General features: G+C 44.2%; 2 protein-coding genes across 2 annotated transcripts in view; one reads left to right on the plus strand and one right to left on the minus strand.

The window, feature by feature from the left end:
- Positions 1-743: 743 nt before the first annotated feature.
- Positions 744-12,776, plus strand: CLEC17A (C-type lectin domain containing 17A). Its single transcript, XM_059919813.1, has 11 exons — positions 744-942; positions 2,977-3,009; positions 3,092-3,142; positions 3,226-3,267; positions 3,442-3,483; positions 4,126-4,266; positions 4,352-4,414; positions 6,535-6,630; positions 6,841-6,992; positions 10,053-10,162; positions 12,644-12,776. The coding sequence occupies exons 1-11, from the start codon at positions 744-746 to the stop codon at positions 12,774-12,776; spliced, it is 1,062 nt and encodes a 353-aa protein (XP_059775796.1).
- Positions 12,777-13,534: 758 nt separating this feature from the next.
- Positions 13,535-22,151, minus strand: part of ADGRE3 (adhesion G protein-coupled receptor E3) — a 40,343-nt gene continuing 31,726 nt past the window's right edge. The window contains exon 15 of the mRNA XM_059919167.1: positions 13,535-13,555. Within this exon, the coding sequence (XP_059775150.1) occupies positions 13,535-13,555 (21 nt within the window). The remainder of the gene's footprint in view (positions 13,556-22,151) is intronic.

Consider the following 22,151-nt stretch of genomic DNA (forward strand, 5'->3'; position numbering starts at 1 on the left):
CAGAACCACACAGCTGCTCTTGAATCCCTGAGCCTCAGAGACTGTGAGATAATACGTGCCTACTGTTTTTTTAAGTCATGAAGTTTTGGGGTAATTTGTTATGTAGCCACAGTGAGCCTAAAACTTCACTGTGGGAATGTGGGAGTACTTAGCACCAATCACTTTAACGTCTTGTTGTAAATGTCACCCCCTCCGGGAGGCCTCCCCTGACCACCTCTCTACATTAGCCCCCATCCTATCCCTTTACCCTGTTTTATTTTATTTTAAAATAATACTTAGTTACTATTGGAAATAAAATAAAAAACCAAACCATATTGCTTATTTCTATATTTCTTTATAGGTTTATTGTCTCTCCTGTCTCGATTGAAGTTTCATGAAGGAAGGAGCTTATCTATTTTTCACCCAGGGCTTGGTGCTGTGTAGGAACTCAAATGCAGGGGCTGTTGTCATTGTTACTTCTATGCATGAATCCAAACTGGGGAGAAGAATAAGTGTGTGTGTGTGTGTGTGTGTGTGTGTGTGTGTGGTCTGTGGTGTTCCCCTCAAGATAGATTTGCATGTTCTTGACTTTTAAAGAAAAAAGGAACCGAGAAAAGCCCTAGTCACTTGAGTTGAGGACACAAGGAGAAGAAGCTGTCGAGCTCTGCCTGCTCCTTCTCAGGCTCCTGTGTTATCTGCAGTCATGTGCACCCTGTATACTAACTCTGGGTGCAGGGACCTGCCAGGTATGGCCCTGGCCAGGCATGGGCTGGGGGCCAGGGGTGGTCAGGACCCAGGTTACAGTATTCCCACCTTGGGGCCAGAGATCAGGGTGTGAGGGACAGAGGAGGAAATGGGCTGGGCTCTCATTTGCCTTTCCTCTGGAAGGGCCCGGAGAAGAGGATGACGATGATGATTATGAGAACACAGCACCACTGTACAAGGACCTTCCTCCCAAGCCAGGTAAGAGGAACTCTCAGAGGCCAAGTGAAGAGATGTGTGATTTGAGGGATGAGGTTGGGGAACAGATTTCCCAGGGGGAACTAGCTGGACACTGCAGACATACATGGTCAGCCTGCCCATACTGGGCACCATGATGGTGGGAGTATCCATGTGTCCACCCTGAGGGTCTCTCAGTCTGATGGGGGAGGCAGTTCTGGACATAGTCTTGGGTGAGCAGGTCTGAGAGGGGAGGGACTACGAAACTGGGGAAATCCTGAGGGTAATTGAGGGGTCTGCCTGCAATAGTGGGAGGATTTGGGGTCAGATGAGGGGACATTGGAGTGAGACTTGAGGGATGAACAGGAGTTTGTTAAGAAGAGAAGCCCAGAAAAGAACTGGTGGATGCAAAGACCCCGAGACATGAAAGCCAGTATTTCAGAAGCTGTGAGTGGACTGTTGTCTCTCCAACCTCTTCGCATTCACACCCAGGGCCCAAATTTGCCTTTAAACTTGGGTGGCCCATGCCTGGCCAGGGACTCAACAAGAGTCCAATGAGTGTATATAAAAGTGGAGTCTTTGGGTCCAGTGGTTGGGACTGGGTGACTTTACTGCCGTGGCTTGGGTTTCACCCCTGGTTGGGGAACTGAGATCTCGCAAGGTGCATGGCAGCGCCAAAAGAAAAAAAAAAAGTGGAGGCTTTGAGGTTTCCCTGAGTCAACTCCCACCAGGACCCCTGAATGTCCTTGGACAGGGGCCATTCCATGTGGATCCACGCCCCCCACTTCTGAGTCCAGAGTGGAGTCAATCTGGGAGGTCCCGGGGCACCATGGGGCTCAATATGAGTTAAGGAGGTACACGGGGCTCTGCTTTTTGACTGTCCGTCTCCAAATCCCACTTGATCCCAACATGATCCCCAAGCCCAACCCGGAGACCCACCCCATCGCTGTCTTCAAGGCCACCCCTTCCCCAAATTTAGATCCCTTCCCCATCTCCAAATGCAGCCCCGTCTCCAACCCATCTCCATGTCCAAATCAAAGTTATGACCAAGCCCCAACACAACTACAACCCAACCTCAACTTCTCCCCCATTCCCCAATGCAGCTACAACCCATTCTTCATCCCAACTACACCCTGAATCACAAACCTACTCCCATGTCCACCACTATCCCTGACCCTTCTTCAACCCTATCATCTCAATCCAAACCCTCATCCCAACCTTAACCTTGACTCTATTCCCATACCCAAACTCACTTGTGTCTTTAACTTAGGGTGATCAACTGTCCCAGTTTGTGCAGGGATGAAAGATTTCTTGGAATGTGGGACTTCCTGTTTTAAAATTAAGAAAGTCCTGGGTAATTCAGGATGGTTGGTCACTATATCTTAATCCTGTCCCTATCCCTAAGCCCAATTCCGCTCTCATGCACAACCCCATCCCTAACCCTGCATTGCAATCTCAATCCTGTTTCTTTTTTCTTTTTTTTGACCACACTGTGCGGCATGCGGGATCTTAGTTCCCTGACCAGGGATTGAACCTGTGCCCCCAGCAGTGGAAGTGTGAAGTCCTAACCACTGGACCGCCAGGAAAGTCCCTCTTTTTAAAAAAAAAAAAAAATTAATTAATTTTACAGTAGGTCCTTGTCGGTCATCTATTTTATTTTTATTTATTTATTTATTTAAAAATATTTATTTATTTATTTGGCTGCATTGGGTCTTAGTTGCGGCATGCGGGATCTTCCTTGTGGTGTGTGGGCTCTTCAATGCGGCGTGCAGGTTTCTCTCTAGTTGTGGCGTGCAGGCGCCAGAGCACGTGGGCTCAGTAGTTGCAGTGCGCAGGCTTAGTTGCCCCACGGCATGTGGGATCTTAGTTCCCAGACCAGGGATCAAACCAGCGCCCCCTGCATTGGAAGGTGGATTCTTAACCACTGCACTACCAGGGAAGTCCCAGTCATCTATTTTAAATATAACAGCGCGTACAGGTCAATCCTGTTTCCATCACTGCCTTTCCACCTCATTCCCATCCTTGGACCAGCTCTAATGCTGAGCTTCTCTTCGCCAGGCTGGATGGCTCCACCAAGGCCTCCAAGGGCAGGTGAGCTGGGGCTGGGGGTACAGGAGACCCAGGGCTGGCTTTGTCCTGATCTGGACCTGAGCAACCATTCCTCCCTCCTCAGGAAAGAAAACAGAGAGCCCCCCACTTCCCTGCAAGCTCCCGAAGAACACAGGTGAGTGTCTAGGGCTGGGACCTTCCTGTTCACTTGGCTGAAGCCCTGCTCTGCATGACTGTTGTCTTTCTGACCCCTTCCAGGCCTGAACCTCACCCCTGTCACCTGCACAACTCCTCAACTGGGTGAGCAGTGGGAATTCCCATTACGAAGCCTGAGAGGGGACACTTGGAAGACCTCCCTCCCGTCCCCCAATTCTGACCAAAGAACAAATCAGAGGGCTTGGGGGGAGGTTGTTGATCTTGGAAGACAAAGTCTTTCAGTGACTTCTGAATAAACCTCTCTTGCCTTTCTCCCAGGCACTGATCTTGTACCTCCTCCATCCCAGCTGCCTATAGCCAGTAAGTCCTTTAGGTTTACCTCTATCTCCCCTCTCATGGTGGCCAGTGTATTTGAGACCTACAGCTATGGAGTGAGACCCTGGTAGAGAAACATTTCCTTTCAGAAGCTCCTCCTTTCTGAGTCTAAACCAGACCCCCAGGGACCCAGGATATCTACCAGGTACTCTTCAAGCCCTACCTCCTGCTTGCCTATAAGTTATGGGAAATGTTCTCTGCCCCAGATGCAAGGGTCCACAGCTTGGGCCACCGGGGAGCAGCTTGGGCAGGGGCTGCTGGAGTGTAGAAGATAATGCATCCTAAATGTTAAGAGAAGAGCTGTGTCCAAGTTATGCATGAGGTCTCCAAGCCCTCAGTTCACTTATTTGCAAAATGGGAATACTATTTAAATCTACGTCATAAGGGTGAGGAGCCAATAAGATAATAAGGGTGTGACAGAATGTGTGGCATATTGTATGTATTCCACAAATGCTCTGGGCTTTTTTAGGGTTTGCTCTCCCTGATATTCTCTTGCTGACCCCACCTGGTGATATAGTCATGACCGTAGTCATTTGCCCCCCTGCTCTTGGCGGAAAGCTCAAGGGTCCCTTCCTCGCTATCTGAAGCACCAGCATCAGTCTCTCTGTCCCCATCTCTGCCTCCCAGCAACTCCAGTGCCCTGGATCAGTCAGAAGTCCGGAGGTCCTAGGTGTTACCAGGAGGAGAGACTGATGGTGTACGTGTGTCTGCTGGTGGTGGTGTCACTGCTCATGGGCTGCACTTGTCTGGCTGTTACCCTGATTAAATGTGAGTAAGGTGAGGATGGGGCGTGCAGAGAAATTGGGGAAGGGGTATGGGAGGACTTGGGCTCAAGCTGGACTCCTTCTCATAGACCAGGAGGTGGTGGAAGAGCTGCGGATGTTAACCTTTCAGCAGATGGCATGGCGAGCGAATGGTGAGTGCTTTCAATCATCCCTTCAAACCATGCGTATCGAGCTCGAACATGATCCTCAAATCCAGCTTCATGACCAACCCCAGTGCCATCTTTGCTAGGCACTGTGCTAGGTAGCAGGGTGGGGGATGGGTGGGTAGGATGGTGAACACATCAGACATAGTCCCTGTCCCTGTGGAGTGTGTGTGTGTGTGTGTGTGTGTGTGTGTGTCTAGACCGCCACTGTCCAATATGGCGACCATGAGTCACTGTGGTTGTTGAGCACTTGAAATGTGGTCATTTTGGATTGAGATATACTGTAAGTCTAAAATAGATACGGGGGGCTTCCCTGGTGGTCCAGTGGTTAAGACTTCGCCTTCTAGTGCGGGGGGTGCGGGTTCCATCCTTGGTTGGGGAACTAAGATTCCACATGCTTCGCAGCCAAAAAAACAAAAATGTAAAACAGAAGCAATATTGTAAAAAATTCAATACTTTAAAAATGGTCCACATCGAAAAAATCTTTAAAAAAAATACATACAGATTTCATGGGAATTCCCTGGAGATCCAGTGATTAGGACTCGGTGCTTTCACTGCCTTGGGTCCGGGTTTGATCCTGCTCGGGGAACTAAGATCCTGCAAGCCACGTGGCATGGCCAAAACAAAAAAACAGAAAACCAAAAACACAAAACAAGCAAACAAAAAAACCCAACCAAAAAATACATATTTCAAAGATTTACTACAAAAATAATGTCAACTATATCAATAATATTAATAATGATAATCTTTAATATTGATTATACACTGAAATGCTAATATTTTGGATATGTTGAGATAAATAAAAATGGCATTCAAATTAATTTTACTTTCTTTTGACTTTTAAAGCACGTGGCTACTAGAAAATTTAAACTTACCTATGTGGTTCACATCTTGTTTCTGTTGGACAGTACAAGCATAGACAGCCATTTACCCAATTATCATCCAAATGCGGGTAAAATTCCAAGTTTTGATGAATAGTCCAAAGGAAGAGGAAGGCAATTCTATGAAAAAATCTAACAAGTGGTCTTGACCTTATCTTTGGGAGTGTCATATAGAGTTTTGCTAGGGAAATGGTACTATAGCTGTGTGAAGGAAGAGAAGGAATTAACTTGGTAAGGAGTTCAGGGTCTCAGGCATGTGCAAAGGCCCTGTGGTAGGAGGCGACGTAAGTACAAGAGAGGAGAATGGTGAAATTGGGTAATTGAGAGATGATGGATGCTTGGATGAGGGTTGTGGTTGTGGGGATGAAGAGTAGTAGGTGGAGTGGAAAGATTTAAGAGGTAAAATTGACCAGACTGGGGATGAGTGAGAGAGAATGGTGGTGAGTGAGAAGGAAGAGTGTCAAGGATAACATATATGTGTTATCTATCTATCTATCTATCTATCTATCTATCTATCATCTATCTATCTGTCTATCATCTATCTATCTAGTATTTCCGTCTTGTCCAACTGAAGGGCCATCTAGTGATGGCCCTGGGGAGTACTGGGAGAGGGCACATTTGTGTGAAAGTAGTGGGAACACATACATTAGTTGTAGAAGAGGCCTTCACTATGATTCCTGAAGTCTGAAAATTGCTCCATTCCACACTCCTTCACCCCAAACTTCAGACCAAGCCACTCTTCCACTCAAAACCCATCAATGGTTTCTCACTGCCCAGAGTCCAACACAAAACCTTTAGCTTTGCATTTAAGGACCCAGACACCAGACCTCTTCCCACTTTGAGCTCAAGCTCCTGTGAGGTTCCACTTGACCTCTACTGCACCAGTCTTTCCCAACATGCTGGCCTCTGGACCTTTGCTTCCAAGGTGGCTCCTGCCTACTGAGCCTCCCCATCCCCTTAGAGATACGGAATCACCATTTTTCTTTAAAACCCACCTCCTGCAAGAAGCCCACCATCTTTACTCTTCCCCATGCCTCAGGGATTAATCTCTCCTTGGAGCCACACTAGAGTCTTCTTGGGCACTGAGCATGTGTTTTTGAGTTTTACCACCACCCACTAGAACATGGGTGCAGTGGGGGAACACAGTGGTGTGTCTGCAGTCAGTGATGGGTAGGTGGGTAGATGGGTGTTTGGGTCTCTAACCCTACATCCCATCCCTGCTGACAGTGACTGGCATGGCGGGGCTAGCCGGCCTGAAGAAGGACATTGACCGAGTAAGAGCTGACACCAACCAGTCCCTACTGGAACTTCGGGGCTTATTAGGTGAGTGGGACTTGGGAAACTTCCCTGAGATGGGGGACATGGCAGAGCTGCTACACTGCATAAATCCATCAGAGTGATTCTCAGTGTAATCTATGTGAGTGGTGCCCACCTGGAGTGGAGCAGTGCATAGCCTGCACAACTGTACATGGCATACCATGTACCTTACTCTGGTTCTGGGGCCACTCTGACAGAATCCTATCCTGTCCCCAGACTGTACCAGGGTCACCTGCCCTGAGGGCTGGCTCCCTTTTCAGGGTAAGTGTTACTACTTCTCTCCAAGCACCAAGTCATGGGATGAAGCCCGGAAGTTCTGCCAGGAGAATTACTCTCACTTGGTCATCATCAGTAACTTTGCTGAGCAGGTGAGCTCTCCCTACCAAGCCCTTGAGAACCAGCAGGGCCAGCCTGCCTCTCTTCTAGGATTTACATATCCTTCCCAGGCCTGGATGTAGAGAAGTTGGAATTGCTTTTGAGTCACTAAAACTTTTTTTTTAATAATATGTTTTATTAATTAATTTATTTTTAATTTTTGTAAAAAAAATTATTTTTGGCTGTGTTGGGTCTTCGTTGCTGTGCGCGGGGTTTCTTTAGTTGCAGCAAACGGGGGCTATTCTTCATTGTGGTGTACAGGCTTCTCATTGCAGTGGCTTCCCTTGTGGAGCACGGCCTCTAGGCGCACGGGCTTCAGTAATTGTGGCATGTGGGCCCTAGAGCACGTGGGCTTCAGTAGTTGCGGCACATGGGCTCAGTAGTTGTGGCTCATGTGCTCTAGAGCGCAGGCTCAGTAGTTGTGGTGCACGGCCTTAGTTGCTCCACGGCATGTGGGATCTTCCCGTACCAGGGATTGAACCCATGTCCCCTGCATTGGCAGGCGGATTCTTAACCACTGCACCACCAGGGAAGTCCCCACTAAAACTTTTAATATCAAGGTTAAGGGGGTATGCTTTGCTTGAGATCAAATCCTGATTGTGTTTACTTATCCTCTCTGAGTCTCAGTTTTCTCTCTAACATGGAAATATAATATAATGGCTATCTTTTAGGTAGCACTTTCTATTCTCTAGGCTGTATTCTAAACATCTTATATGCATTCACGTAATTCTAACAACAGCTCTATAAATTAGTGTGTGAGTCAGGAGAGGTTATGTTATGCTGAAGTAACAGACAGTCCCTATAGCTCAATGATGGAAGTGTATGAGGCAAGTCATACACTGACTTTTAAAACTTCTACCTATGTGCACTCACAAAGAAAGTCACATGGGCACTCCTATGTTTTAAGGTGCAGGGAAGGATGGTTTCATCTATGTTTATGTAGAAGGAGAATTGGAATATGTGTAAATAACTTTAATGACTTAATACTACCAAAGCTAAGTGGTAAGACCATTTGTACACAGTACATATCATTACATATCAGTACTTCACAGATGAGGAAACTGAGGCATATTTCACTTAAGCAACTTGCTTGTTACAGCTAGTAAGTGTCAGAGCTGGGATCTGAGCCCAGGAAGCTGGTTTCAAAGTCCATGTTCTTGGCCATAAGCTTCATAGCACTATTTGATTAGTGTTTGCATGGTTTATCTTTTCCCATCCTTTTATTTTTAACCTGTCTATGTCATTATTTTAAAAGTAGATTTCTTGTAGATAGCATACAGTGGGGCCTTATTTTTTTTTTTAATTCAATCTGACAATCTCTGGCTTTTAATTGGTGTTTTAAGACCGTTTACATTTAATGTAGTTATTGATTTGGTTAGATTTAGGCCTACCATCCTATTTTTTTCCTTCTATTTTAAAAAAATCTTTCTGTTTCATAGCATCATTTGTATGAGTAGGTAGTACAGAGGTTTTTTTTTTGAGATTAAATTAGATGATGTAATTTAATTAGATGTAATAAGATGATGGGGAGGTATAAGTCATACTCCCTAAACTCAGGTGCATAAGAAATATAACTTTGTTTTCTTTAAATAACTCATTTCCTTCCTCTTTTGAGCTCCCATTATACCAGGAGGGTGGAAATTTTATCTGTCAGTTGAGATCTATTTTTCTTCTGAGTAGGGACAATTTATATGGGGTCAAGGCAGAGGGGAGTACATGTTTGGTCCTCAAGGTCTTTACTCCAAGCTGGTATCCACTGGGACATCCACTGGATGAATGATCCTGGACAAATTACTTAACTTCTCTCTGCCTCAATTTTCCCATCTATAAAATGGGGTTAACAATCCTTGCTTCAGTAGGTCACAATGAAGATCAAATGAGATAATCTGTGCAAAGTGTGTAGGTCACTTATTAACTTATTAATTCAACGAACACTTTTTGAGCACCTACTATACGCTAGGCACTATTCTAATTTGATGGGCCAAGCAGCTCTTTTCTCTTTCTGGCTTCCTAATACTTCTCTGGGGTTTTCCCAGGAAACAGGGTCGAGGTACACTCTACTTTTTAGAGTTTTCATACCCATCTGGGGTTTTGGCCATCACCTCGGACTCTACAAGGGAAAGAAATGCAGAGCCCTCTTTCTGGCACCCACCATGTCTACATCTCCATAATTTCCTTCACATTGCAATCTTTCCTCTCTACCTTTTAAGGAATCTTGGTCTTGAATAAGGTTGAGTGAATGAGATATGATTTGCATAGAGTAAAATGTACAGATTTTAAGTGTACATTCACTGAGGTTTGGCATATGTATACACCTGTGTAACTGTCAACCCAGTCAAGATTTACAATGTTTCTACCACCCAGGGAGTTCTTTCATGCCCCTTTTCCAGTCACCCCACCCCCACCCTAGGGAACTACTTATCTGGTTTCCCTTACCATAGATCAGTTTGCCTGGAGAGGAGTTGCTTTAAATCATGATATTTTCATATTCTTCCTAATCTTTTGTCTTTTGCCCAAGTCCTTTCTTTTCTCCCAAAGGCCTGGGCTTTGGAAATATAAAAACCAGGAATCCCCATTCCTCTCCTTCTCCCCCCACCCAAGTTCTTCTGCCTGGATGCAGATGAAGACTGCAGGGTGGGGTGAAAGTACCAGGGAAATCAAGATATCACTTATTATTATTAACATGTTCCTTAAATTATATAATGTTAAATGTTAAGATGTCATAGTACTTACTGCATGTCAGACACTGTTTCAAGCTCTTTATGCATACTAATTCATTCAATCCTCTCAATAACTCTGTGAGGAGGTAGCTACTATTATCCCATTTTACAGAGGCGGAAACTGAGGCACAAAGTGTTCCATAGGTTTTGCAAGAAAGTGGCATGACTATTACCACTGAACATGCTCAAGTGGGAGGAATGCGTTGATCTTGTTCTGCATGCCGTGGGGACTGGGAAGGGTATTGGGGTGGCACTCACAAGCCCTAAATGTGTGTGGGAGAGAGCAGAGGGTGTGTAGAAGAACTGATGGCTGAATGAAGTTTGTACTTGCAGAACTTTGTGGCCAAGGCTCATGGCTCTCCTCGGGTATACTGGTTGGGGCTGAATGACAGAAACCGTGAAGGGGACTGGAGGTGGCTGGATGGGTCACCCATCACTTTGAGGCAAGTATCCAGGGCTCTTGGGATCTCTCTTCCTTGTAAGTCCAAACCAGCAGATTCTTTAGAATTCCAGGCTGAGCTAGACTGGGAGGCACAAGGGTGCTTTTTTTTCTGATAGGGCTTCTGGTGCCTGTACTTTAATTTTTCCTCCATTGAAACATCTCAACCTTTAGCACAACTGCTCAAACATATCAAGTCCCCAGACCAATGGTTGGAGGGGGGAGAAAAAGGAAAAGGAGGCATGGCTATAGGGCAAGAGGAAGAGGAAGATTTGGATTTGCCAAAAGGATGAACAGGATCTCATTTTTTGGGCACTCTTTATATTAACTCATTTATTTAAGCTTCTTAATAATTCTGTAATGTGAGTACCATTATTATCTCCATTTTGAAGATATGGAAAATGAGGCACAGAGAGCTTAAGCAACCTTCCCAAGGTCAGACAGCTAGCAGGTGGCAGTGCCACCCAACCTGGCTTAAAACTCTATGCTCTTAGCCATTATGCTTTACTTTCTCAAGGAGTGTATGTATTTGTATTTTAAATAAATATTAACAAATTGTCCACCATGCTGGTTATACCAATTTATTCTCTCACCAGCTTGACTACAATTTTTTTCCCCCCACACATTTATCAAACTTTTGGAATTTTGTTGGTTTAAATGTAGGTGAAAAATGGAATCCCAGTGTAGTATGAATTTGCATTTCTCTTATCCCTGAGGTTGGGTGTATTGTCATATGTTTAATAGCCGTATGTATTAACTTTTCTGTATTTTTTATATTGCGGTTTTGGTCTTTTTCTTACTGATTTCTAGGAGCTCTTTCTATATTAGAGATATTAGTGTTTTGTCTGGGGATTTTATTTTTTATTAAAGATTCCTGGAGGGAGGCAGAGCTCTGCAAATTGAGATGTCATGGCATGGTGTGGCACTGCAGTTGCTCAGCTCATATCCCTTCATGGGGCTGGTGAGGGCTCCCACCAGCAGGGGGCATTGACTGCTAAAGGTTCACAGTTATGCTTTCTCCAGAGAGTTGACTTCAGCTGAATGGAAGCCTGTTCAGCTAGGAGGTTACTCCACTCCCATTGGGGTCATGCCACAGACAGTGACCGGTTAAGAGAAGCCTGGACCCCTTGTTTCAAGTTGGAATAACTCTGTGCTGCTATTCAAATTCCAGAGCTTCCTGTGGGATCAGGCTGAGGCTAGATCAGGCTGAACCCACATCCTTGCTCAATTCTATCCCCTGCCCCATCCTGCTTCTCTCACTCCCTATCTCCTGAGAACAGCCCTTAATAAATCCTATGCACCCGAATTGCCAAATCTGGCTCTGCTTTAAGGGAACATGACCTAAGACATTACAATACCTGGAAGGTTGGGAGGAACGTGGTGTGACAGAAGTGTTCTTTGGAAGAGGAAGCAGAAACTGACCAGATGCTGAACCCAGTTTCCTGAATCAGGAAACTGATTCAGGAGCTGGGAGAATCTCTGGTGAACAGGGAGGTGGGGCTGAGTTAGAATAGACAAGATGCTGGGGTGAAGGGGATAATGCAGCATTTTTAGGTAATTCTGAAAGGCTGAGAAATGATTCGGATGGAAGAAAGAGCCCTGAACCACGAAGGTCTTTCTTTTTCTTTTTTTTTCCTGATAGTCTTTTTTTAAAAATTAATAAACTTTATTCTTTTTTCTGTTTTCTTTTATTATTATTTTTTAATTGAAGTATAGTTGATGTACAGTATTATATAAGTCACAGGTATATAATATAGTGATTCACAATTTTTAAAGGTTATACTCCACTTATAGTTATTATAAAATATTGGCTATATTCCCTGTGTTGTAAAATATATCCTTGTAGCTTATTTATATATAACTCGTACCTCTTTCTCTCCTACCCCTGTATTGCCCCTCCCCACTTTCTTCTCCCCACTTGTAACCACTAGTTTGTTCTTTATATCTGTGAGTCTGTTTCTTTGTTGTTGTATTCACTAGTTAGTTGTATTTATTAGATTCCACATATAAGTGATATCATATAGTATTTGCCTTTTCTTGTCTGACTTATTTCACTCAGCACAATACCCTCCAAGTCCATCCATGTTGCTGCAAATGGAAAAATTTCATTCTTTTTTATGTCTGAGTAGGATTTTATTTTTTAGAGCAGTTTTAGATTTACAGAAAAATTGAACAGAAGGTACAGAGAAGTATTTCCCATATTCCTTCTCTCCCTCACACTTTTTTTCTATTATTAACACCTTGCATTAGTGTGGTGCATTTGTTACAATTGATGAACCAACATAGATACATTATTATGGACTAAAGTCCATAGTTTACATTAGGGTTTGCTCTTTGTGTTGTACATTCTATGGGTTTTGACAAATGCATGATGTCATGTATCTACCATCACAGTATCATATAGAACAATAGTTTCACTGCCCTGAAAAATCCCCTGTGCTCCACCTATTCATCCCTCCCTATATGCACTTTTTCCTTTATCCAGCTTTTGGGACCCACAGGAACCCAACAACCTCCATAATGAGGACTGTGCCAGCATGAACAAAGGTGGCACCTGGAATGACCTCTCTTGCGACAAAACTACGTATTGGATTTGTGAGCGGAAATGTTCCTGTTGAACCCAAGAGCTGAAGTTGGGTGGGGTTCCGTACCCGGTACCCCTTGGCTTTTGGACATGAGAACCTCCTGCCCTCTGAGAACTGAAGTGGACATGCCCAAGATGGAACCAGCAGCCTGGATGTAGCGAGTTCCCTGGGGTGCAAGTCAGATCATTTCTAGGGCGAGGACTTGGGGGCTTGTTCAGTTGGATGGTGTCTTAGTCTGTTCAGCCTGCTGTAACAGAATACTGTAGAGTGGATGGCTTATAAATAACAGACATTTATTTCTCAAAGTTCTGGAAGCTGGTAAGCCCAGGATCAAGGCTCAGGGAGATTCAGTGTTTAGTGACGACCTGCTTCCTGGTTCATAGATGCCGTCTTCTCGCCGTGTCCTCACATCCTGGGAGGGGCGAGAGCTCTCTGGGGTCCTTTTCATAAAGACACTAATCCCATTAATGAGGGCTCCACCCCCATGACCTAATCACTCCCAAAGTCCCTACCTCCTAATAGCATCACATTGGAGGTTGGAATTTAACATATGAGTTTTTTTGGAGGGGGGGGACATAAAACTCACTCCATAGCAGATGGTGAGCTGGAGAGACACCAGGTCTTGGTAATGGTCTCCCAGTTCTGGGGTCTGGAGGAAAGTCACCAAGTCCCTGGCTCTTAGGAAATGATACTGATTCTGGGAGCTCCAGGTCTGGCACTGATTGAGCTGGAACGGAAAATACCCTGGCTCCTCTGGACCATGTTGTGCTGGGACTGGGATCCCTTACTGCCTACTTGATGTGGACCAGCTTCTGGGAAGCAGATGGGGCAAAATTATTCCTGACATGAAACTTTTTTGATGTCCTGGGTGAGGTCTGCCCAAGCTAAGTGGTGGAATCAGACCTCTGCCAAGACATGGAACTTCTAGAAAGACAGACCAGCTGAATCATCCAGTGTGGCAGGCCACGTCTTGGTCAGATCCTCAGGACAATGGAGATATCTACCCACATGTGCCTTTAGGCTGTTTGTTGGTCTGTAAAGCTCTTTGATGAAGTAATTCACTTTACTTATGAGTGGATCTTCTTGGGCTATTAGCTCTTGCAATGTTAGAGCTTCTCAAAATGCCAGTTCATTGTGTGGTCCTTGCCCACTGTGTCAGTTTGCTGGGGCTGCCATAATAAAGTGCCATAAACTGGCTTAAACAACAGAAATGCATGGTCTCACAGTTCTGGAAGATGGAAGTCTGAGCTCAAGGTGTTGGTGTGGTTGGTTTCTGGTGAGCTCTCTCTCCTTGGCTTGTAGATGGGCTGTCTTCTCTCTGTGTCTTCACATGGTTTTCCCTTTGTAAGTGTCTGTGTCATAATCTCATCTTCTTTTTTAAAAAAAATTATTTATTTATTTTTGGCCACACGGCACGGCTTGAGGGATCTTAGTTCCCCGACCAGGGATTGAACCTGGGCCCCTGTAGTGAAAGTGCGGAGTCCTAACCGCTGGACAACCAGGGAATTCCCATTGTCTTCTTCTTTTAAGGACACCAGACATATTGGATTAGAGCCCACCCTGATGACTTCATTTAATTTAATTACCTCTTTGAACACTTTATCTCCAAAGTCTTCACATTCTGAGGTGCTGGGGGTTAAGGCTTTAACATGTGAATTTTGGGAAGGGGGGCACAATTCAACCCACTAAATGCCAGAGGTGTCCTTCCTGGTCATTGTGCTAAACAAAAACACTCCCTAGAGGGCTGGTACTACCCCCAGCTGAGCACAACTCAACACATCAATCTCTTTAGACAATCCCTGCATTTGTGTCCAGGGGTGGGTACAAACCAATTTATTGATCAACAAGTGCCCTTGACTAATAGCACAATAATTCCTGTTTTGACTGAGAGCAGGGGATTGGCATTCACTTCACTTCCTGTTCCCTCTGTACTTGTCTCCTCCCACCTCCACACCTGCCCCCCAACTCATCAGTATCGAAACTAACCCTGCATATGGCCCATAGACTGCAGAGTGAGTGGGCAACCTGTTCTAAGCCCTCCACCCAGAGGAACTTTGGCCCAAGCAACTGTTTATCTGGGGTCAGGGGAAGTTTCCCCATCTCAGAAGAGGAAACTTCAGTTTCCCCAAATATGTGTGTTGAGAAATGGGGAAGCAGGGGGGCTGTGGTCACATCTCTGAGTCATGCTGTGGGGGAATGGTCCACAGTGGAGCTGGTCCAAACCTATCTCCCTTCTGCATCTCTCATGATTGTCTAATTTCAAGTAGAGAGGAAGCCATGAAGGAGGTCCTCTCTACCTCTTTTTAAAAAAAAAATTACTTATTTAATTAATTTATTTTTGGCTGCGTTGGGTCTTCGCTGCTGCCAACGGGCTTTCTCTAATTGCGGCGAGCGGGGGCTACTCTTTGTTGCGGTGCAGAGGCTTCTCACTGCGGTGTCTTCTTTTGTTGTGGATCATGGGCTGTAGGCGCGCAGGCTTCAGTAGTTGTGGCGCACGGGCTTAGCTGCTCCGCAGCATGTGGGATCGTCCCAGACCAGGGCTTGAACCTGTTTCCTCTGCATTAGCAGGTGGATTCTTAACCACTGTGCCACCAGGGAAAGCTCTCTTTACCTCTTTGGGTCTAGGGGACCAAAGGTTGGGCATTCTTGGTAGTTAAAAAAAAAAAGCCATGATTAATCAAGCATATATTGTGCACTAGATAGATGGAGTAGCTCTCATTTAATCTTCACGATGATTTTGTGAGGTTGGAATAATTACCAACCCCATTTTATAGCTGGGAAAACTGACGCCCAGAGGGGTCTCATGGCTTGTCCATTGTCATTTAGTGGATAAGTGGCAGAGCTGGTATTTGGACTCAGTCTGTGCCTCCAGTGGTTGATCTCTCTCTGTAGCACCCGCTGCCATTCAAGGGACTGTCCATAAACCTGAATTATCTCTGAAAACTCTAACCTTGTAGCTCTTGCCTCAGCCCACAGTTATAGGAAAGGAACAACATGATATGATAGAACAGACATCCTGGACTGAGGTAGGAGAGCAGGAGTTGGGTTCTGGGTCTGTTGATAATCATCTCTGTGGCTTTCCTGGGGCTATTACAATAACGCAGGTGAGGGATGATGGGGACCATCATCTCTGTGGCTTTCCTGGGGCTATTACAATAACGCAGGTGAGGGATGATGGGGACCAGGGAGCTAATTGTGAAGGCAGGAAGAATTCTAGATCTATTTTGAAGATACAGCTAGTGAGATTTGCTGATGAATTGGATGTTGGGTGTGAGAGAAAGAGAAGCCTAAAGAATGACTCCAGGTTTTCAGCTTAAGTAGTAGGAAAGAAGGAGTTATCGTTACTAGAGATGGGGAAGAAAAAATACTTATGCAAGCATCACAGTTAAATTTAGGTGGTTCATGAACTCCTGCCAAGTTCTAAGAACTTCTCTTGGGTCAAGGATAGAATCTTGTATGTAACAGATGTGGTCATGCCCTGCTTATATCCTTAGTCCTCACATTTTCAGTGACTTCTGTTGGCCAGCAGCTGCCACTGGAAACCACCTTATCTGGCAGATGGCAGGTGAGAAGCATCAGGGGGAAAATGCTTCCTGGAACAATCCTCAACCAAAGCCTGAACTTGGTATACACATGCCCCAGCTCCCTCATCCCTCAGGTGAGATGAGTCTGAGATGCATGTCCCAAGTGATTGCCCAGAGGTCCCTGCTGGGATTAAGCTCCCATCTTGTATTGGCTTCCTTTCTTCCCCTGATTCACTTCTTTGCACCCCTGCTGGTGTTCACCGGGATCACCTCCAAAATAAACTACTTGCATTAGAATCCTTGTTTCAGAGTTTGCTCCTGGGGGAGCCCAAACTAAGACACTATGGGACAGGAGAAGATGAGATTGCAATATGATTCTGGTTTTCCTGGGACGGAGGGGTTTCTGGGATGCAGGACTTTTAGTGTCAAATCTGGGAAAGTCCAGGGCAAACTGGGATGAGTTGACCACCCTTATAGGAGGATAGTGTGGTGTTAGAGAAGCCAGGAGAAGAGAATGCTTCAAGAAGGAAAGGGGATAACGCATACATAGATAAAAATATCATGTTGTACACCTTAAATATATACAAATTTTGTTTGTTAATTATATCTCAATAAAGCTGGAAAAAAACCCTAAAAATACTTGATTGTCAAAAAAGAGAAGAAAAGAAGACCAACAGAGTGAAATGTGAACTAAAGGTCAAGTTAGAAAAGACTGAGAAGCCGTCAGTGAACTTAGCACTGAGGAAGCATTTGGGACATTGAGTCATTCTTGGGTGTATTGGAAGCAGAAATTAGACTGCAGTGGGCTGAGCAGTGAAGGGTGGGAGGAAGTGGGGACAGCAGGGTGTAAACAACTTTTCTAGAATTTTGGCTATGAAGAGAAGTAGTTAGAATGGTTATTGTAGCAGGGGGAACTTCTGGGGTGGAAGAGACTTGAACATACTTCCTCCCTACTCTTCCAACCTCTACCCCCAATTACTCCCATAGTAGATCTCCTGGGTCTCCAAGACTGATTGTTTTCCTTCATGATTTTCATCTTTTGGCATTTTGCTCTGTTTTTTTTTTTTTTTTGAGATATTTCTTCCACGTGGTCTTCTAACCCACTAATTTGGCTCTTGATAGTAGTCATCCTCTTCTTTAATTCATCCAGTAAAATTCATCTTTTTATTTATTCCCTTTTTATTTGGTTCCATAGAACATTTTGGTGCTGTACTTGAACCTCCTTGCATTCTTCTTTTTTATTATTCTTGTTTAAAGTTGTTGTCTGTCTACTCCAGCAGCTCGATTTTCCTGGGTGACAATTATGTTGGACCATCCTCTTTTTGGCTGTTGGGGGCCTCTCACGGGCTGTCATTTTCCTTTGGGGCTCAGATGTGGGGGTTGAGAACTCTAAGTGGTGACAGTTTCCCAAGTGATGAAAGGAGATGGATTCTTCACTGCAGGGGGTCTATGTGTGCACTAGGCAGGTGTGCAGGGGTGCCTCCTTGTTCCCCAATCTCCTTGCTTTCTTCTAGATTCAGGAGCAGACCTCCTTTTGGAGTCCTTGGGAGCCAGATGGATCAGACACACACACACAGGAGTGATGCTGACCTTATCCCAGGATGTCTGTGGACCCTGGTGGGTCAGACTCTTCATAGGATGAACTGTGTCTGATTTCCACCCAGAGCATTCTTCAGCTTACCTTGGAACTTTCCACCTGGTGCATAGGGGAGACATTTCAACCCCAGATTTCCCTTTGGGGATTCCCCCCAGAGATATCACTCTCATGCCCACCCAGCTGCCATGGGTCCCAGCAGACTTTTGGTTCAGAGAGGCAGATATATTAAGGTAGAGAGTGGAGGGAAGTGAGATGTGTGCAGATGGCCATTTTCCTAGAATCTGCCATCTCTCTTTCTTTATCATGGGGGCCAGCAAACTATAGCGTTGTGTGTGGGGGTGTCAAATCCTTCCTGCAGCCTGTTTTTGTACGGCCAGTGAGCTAGGGATGGTTTTTGTATTTCTAAACTGATATACACATATATCCCTTTACACACATCACACAAATGTATTTATGTCTGTCTGTCTATCTGTCACTTATCTATCTATCTATCTATCATCTATCATCTATCTATCTATCTATCTATCTATCTATCTATCACTATATCTAGCCTGAAAAGTCTAAAATATCTGGCCCTTTACAGAAAAAGTTTGCTCATCAATTAAAAAAAAAAGTATGTATTTATTTATTTATTTGGCTGTGTTGGGTCTTAGTTGTGGCATGAGGGATCTTTCATTGCGGTGCACGGGCTCTTTGTTGCCGCACGGGCTCTTCTCTCTAGTTGTGGTGCACGGGCTCTAGAGTGCGCAGTCTCAGTAGTTGCAGCGTGCAAGCTCTCTAGTTGTGGTGCCTGGGCTCCAGAGTGCGCAGGCTCAGTAGTTGCGCACACGGGCTTAGTTGCCCCGCGGCATGTGGGATCTCAGTTCCCCGACCAGGGATCGAACCCGTGTCCCCTGCATTGGAAGGTGGATTCTTAACCACTGGACCACCAGGGAAGTCCCGCTCATCCATCTTTAGCATATTTAAATGCCACTGAGGAATGTGAGGATGTGAGAGAGATGGAAGACTCAGGAGAGAGAGGAGATAATCAATGGAGAAAGGTCCCCAAAGAGGCAGGAGGAGACAAGATCCAAAGCACAGTGGTGGAGGTTAGTTTCAAACAAGAAGAGGAACCCTCTCTGCCACTGTGGAAGAATGGAGGAGATGATGAGAATCAATGGGGGAAGGAATCAAGGATGAGTGTGGATGTGGGTATAATTGTAAGCGATGTCAGAAAGTTGAGGGAGTTTTCATAAGCTGGTGTTTATTTTCTCTGTGAAGTAGGAGACAAAGTCTTCTACCTTATATAGAGAAAGGGGATGCAGATTGAGGAAGGAACTGAAAAACTAGAACTCCCCATGTGGGGAAGTTGACCAGGGATAGGAAGAGTGAGTTCCAGGTAGCCTGGAAGGTCTTGTTTAGACCAGAAAACACACATTTGTATTGGCTCCTAGCTGAGTGATTCTGAGATCTCACTGCCTTGATGGAGAGCAGAGAAGAGACATGGTTGGTTCATAAGGAAGGATGCTTTGGACTGCAAGTAATAGATAACCTGACCCAACTGGCTTAACAAAAGGAGTTTATTTGTCTTACATATGAAAAAGTTCAGGGGTTGGTTCAGCAACCCAACAATGTCATAAAAGCCCAGGTTATTTCTGTCTTTTCACTCTTCCACCCTTAGTATTTCCATGATATCTTCTCTTCAAGCCTCATATTATTATATGATAGCAGCTAAAACTAGGAAGCAATCGGCAAGTTCTCCTTGAATTTGTATTTGTTTTTATTAAGGAGAAAATGTATGTTCCAGTAGGTGTTTCTTATATCTCAGTGGCTAGAATTGATCCAAATGCCCACCCCAAACCATTTGCTAGCAAATAAGAATAAGATCACTATGGTTAGTTTATACCAGGGTTTCTCAACCTCAGCACTACTGATATTTAGGGATGGACAATTCTTTGCTGTATATGTGGGGTCTGTCTTGTGTATTGTAAGATATTTAACAGCATCCCTGGCATCTGTCACTTAGGTGTCAGTAGCAACCCCACTTGCCCCAGTCATGACAACCAAAAATGTCTCTAGACATTGCCAAATGTCCCTAATGGTGGGGATAAATCACCTCCAGTTGAGAATCACTGGGCTTAGACCAATCTCAATTGACCTCTGCACCCAGGTACAGTGCTGTCCCAAATATGAAAACAATCAAGGTTCTGTCGATAAGGAACATGTGATGGTGGTGATGGCTGTTGAGTAGACAATCCACAGTGCCTGCCATGATTGGATCAGTCCTGGATTTGGGTTTTCCCAGCTAGGTATAGAATCAGAATGAGGAAGCAATGGTGTTGAAAGCATGGGAGAGAATCGTTTGACATGCTTGAGCATGAGATTTAGCCTGGATAAGAGAGGAGGTAAAGATGATGGTTTGGAAGAAGCTGATGGCTTGAGGGACTAAATGAGTTTAAACTCATTTAGTTGAAACTCATAGTTTAGAGCAAGTTTAGGAGGACAGAGAGTAAGAACCTGAAAAAAGGCCTTGAAAAGGGCTTCTTCATTTACAAAAAGTCCAGGGAATATTTGCAACGGTCATGATTTGTGTATCCAGGAACAAGCATTGATTGAACACATCAGTGAAGAGAAATCCAATTGAATACACATTTATTGAGAGCCCATTATGCAGAACAAACACTTCAGGAAGTAAAGGTTAAGCATTTCCTCTCCAGGAATGACATGTATAATGATTCTCCTTGTCTCCACCTTCATTCTTTATGATGCCAACCAGATCCACATGTATGACTTTCCATGAGGAGCTGAATGTTCTAGTTTTAGTATTTTCTCTTCACTTGTCCTGGAAAACATGCCCCCCCCCATCCAAGACGTTTAGATTAAAGGTAGATGTAAGGATAAAACAAACAAACAAACAAATGAATGAACGAATGAATGACAACAAAACAGAAAGAAACAGCAGGAGTGGGTTAAAGCCAGAAAGATCCATCCAGCAGGCAATGATGGCATGATATCCTAGCATTTTGGAATCCTAGGAAAGGTGTGGCCTTCTTTAGCTTACAGTGGGAAGACTTCCCAAAAATCCAGGTTGAAGAATTCTTTTTTTGAAAAAAAGTTTGGATATAGTATCCTACTCTAGAATTTCAGCCCCCTGGATGTTGGGTTTTGTCCATAAAGAAAGGCTAGACTCTAAGCTCCTTGAAGGCAGGTACTGTGTTGGTCTTATTGCTTTTTGTATGTCCACCGCCTACCATAGTGTCTTACACATTGTAGAACTCAACAAATACTCTCTTTGCCCCCTACAAGCTCCAGCTTGGTTTAGATGCCTCAGGCCCCACAGAGGAACAAATATCTCATACAGCAGCCCATGAGGATAGGAATTTCTGACTCAGTTATAAGAGTCACTGTATGCAGGAAGTCCAAAGCTATGCCTTCTTTCCTGGTATTTATGGTTCATTCACAGAAGTTCCCGCCCAGTCAAGCATATGACTTTTCCCATAAACAGTATTCCCTGGTTATACAGCTGACCTTCCAATGTTATCAAATGCCTGGGGAACAGAGCTAGAATGTTAACCCAAGATCAAAGTTGTCCATAAAGGACAGAGGGTTTTGTTAGCTTTTTATTCATACTCTGTGCATAAAAAAATAAAAGCTTCAGAAATTCTTTTAATTAAAGCAAATGTATTTCTTAAATGCAGCTACATATAAAATATATTATAAATATATAATATATCATATGTAAATATATGATATATAATTCCCTTTTAAAAGATATACTCATTCAATTTCCACAATGTTAAGCAATAATAATAATAATAATAATAATAATAATAATAATAATAATAAAGCTTTCTTATTCATTGTGGGAAACCAGTAGCTGGAGTGCTGGCAGCTTTATTATTTTGGATTATCTGGGAAACGTTTCAAAGGTCACAGCCAATGGTTAGCACCTACCATAATTTTACTCTTATTGAGAATGATTAAGCTTAATATATATAAGAAAAATTTCCAATCAGCTGACGTGACTGTCCTAAAACTTTTTAGCTGGTTCCATTTTCCTCTTAGTTCTTTTGGAAAGATTTAGAATGAATTCCCTTTCCCTCCCTCCAATAAGGAATAGATGTTTCTTCAGTGACCTCAATATTTCCACGGCTGAAGAAAATCCCATATTTTCTCAAGAAATGTAGAAGACAATGTATCAGAAATTTCTCAGTTTTGTTTAGCTTAAAAACAACATATTCTAAGGCTCTTTGGCTAGCAGATGTGGTAGGCACGTACATGGAAGGCTTAAAACCAAATGAGATGGGG

Source organism: Balaenoptera ricei, chromosome 3, assembly GCF_028023285.1.
Source record: "Balaenoptera ricei isolate mBalRic1 chromosome 3, mBalRic1.hap2, whole genome shotgun sequence".
NCBI classification, from domain to species: domain Eukaryota; kingdom Metazoa; phylum Chordata; class Mammalia; order Artiodactyla; family Balaenopteridae; genus Balaenoptera; species Balaenoptera ricei.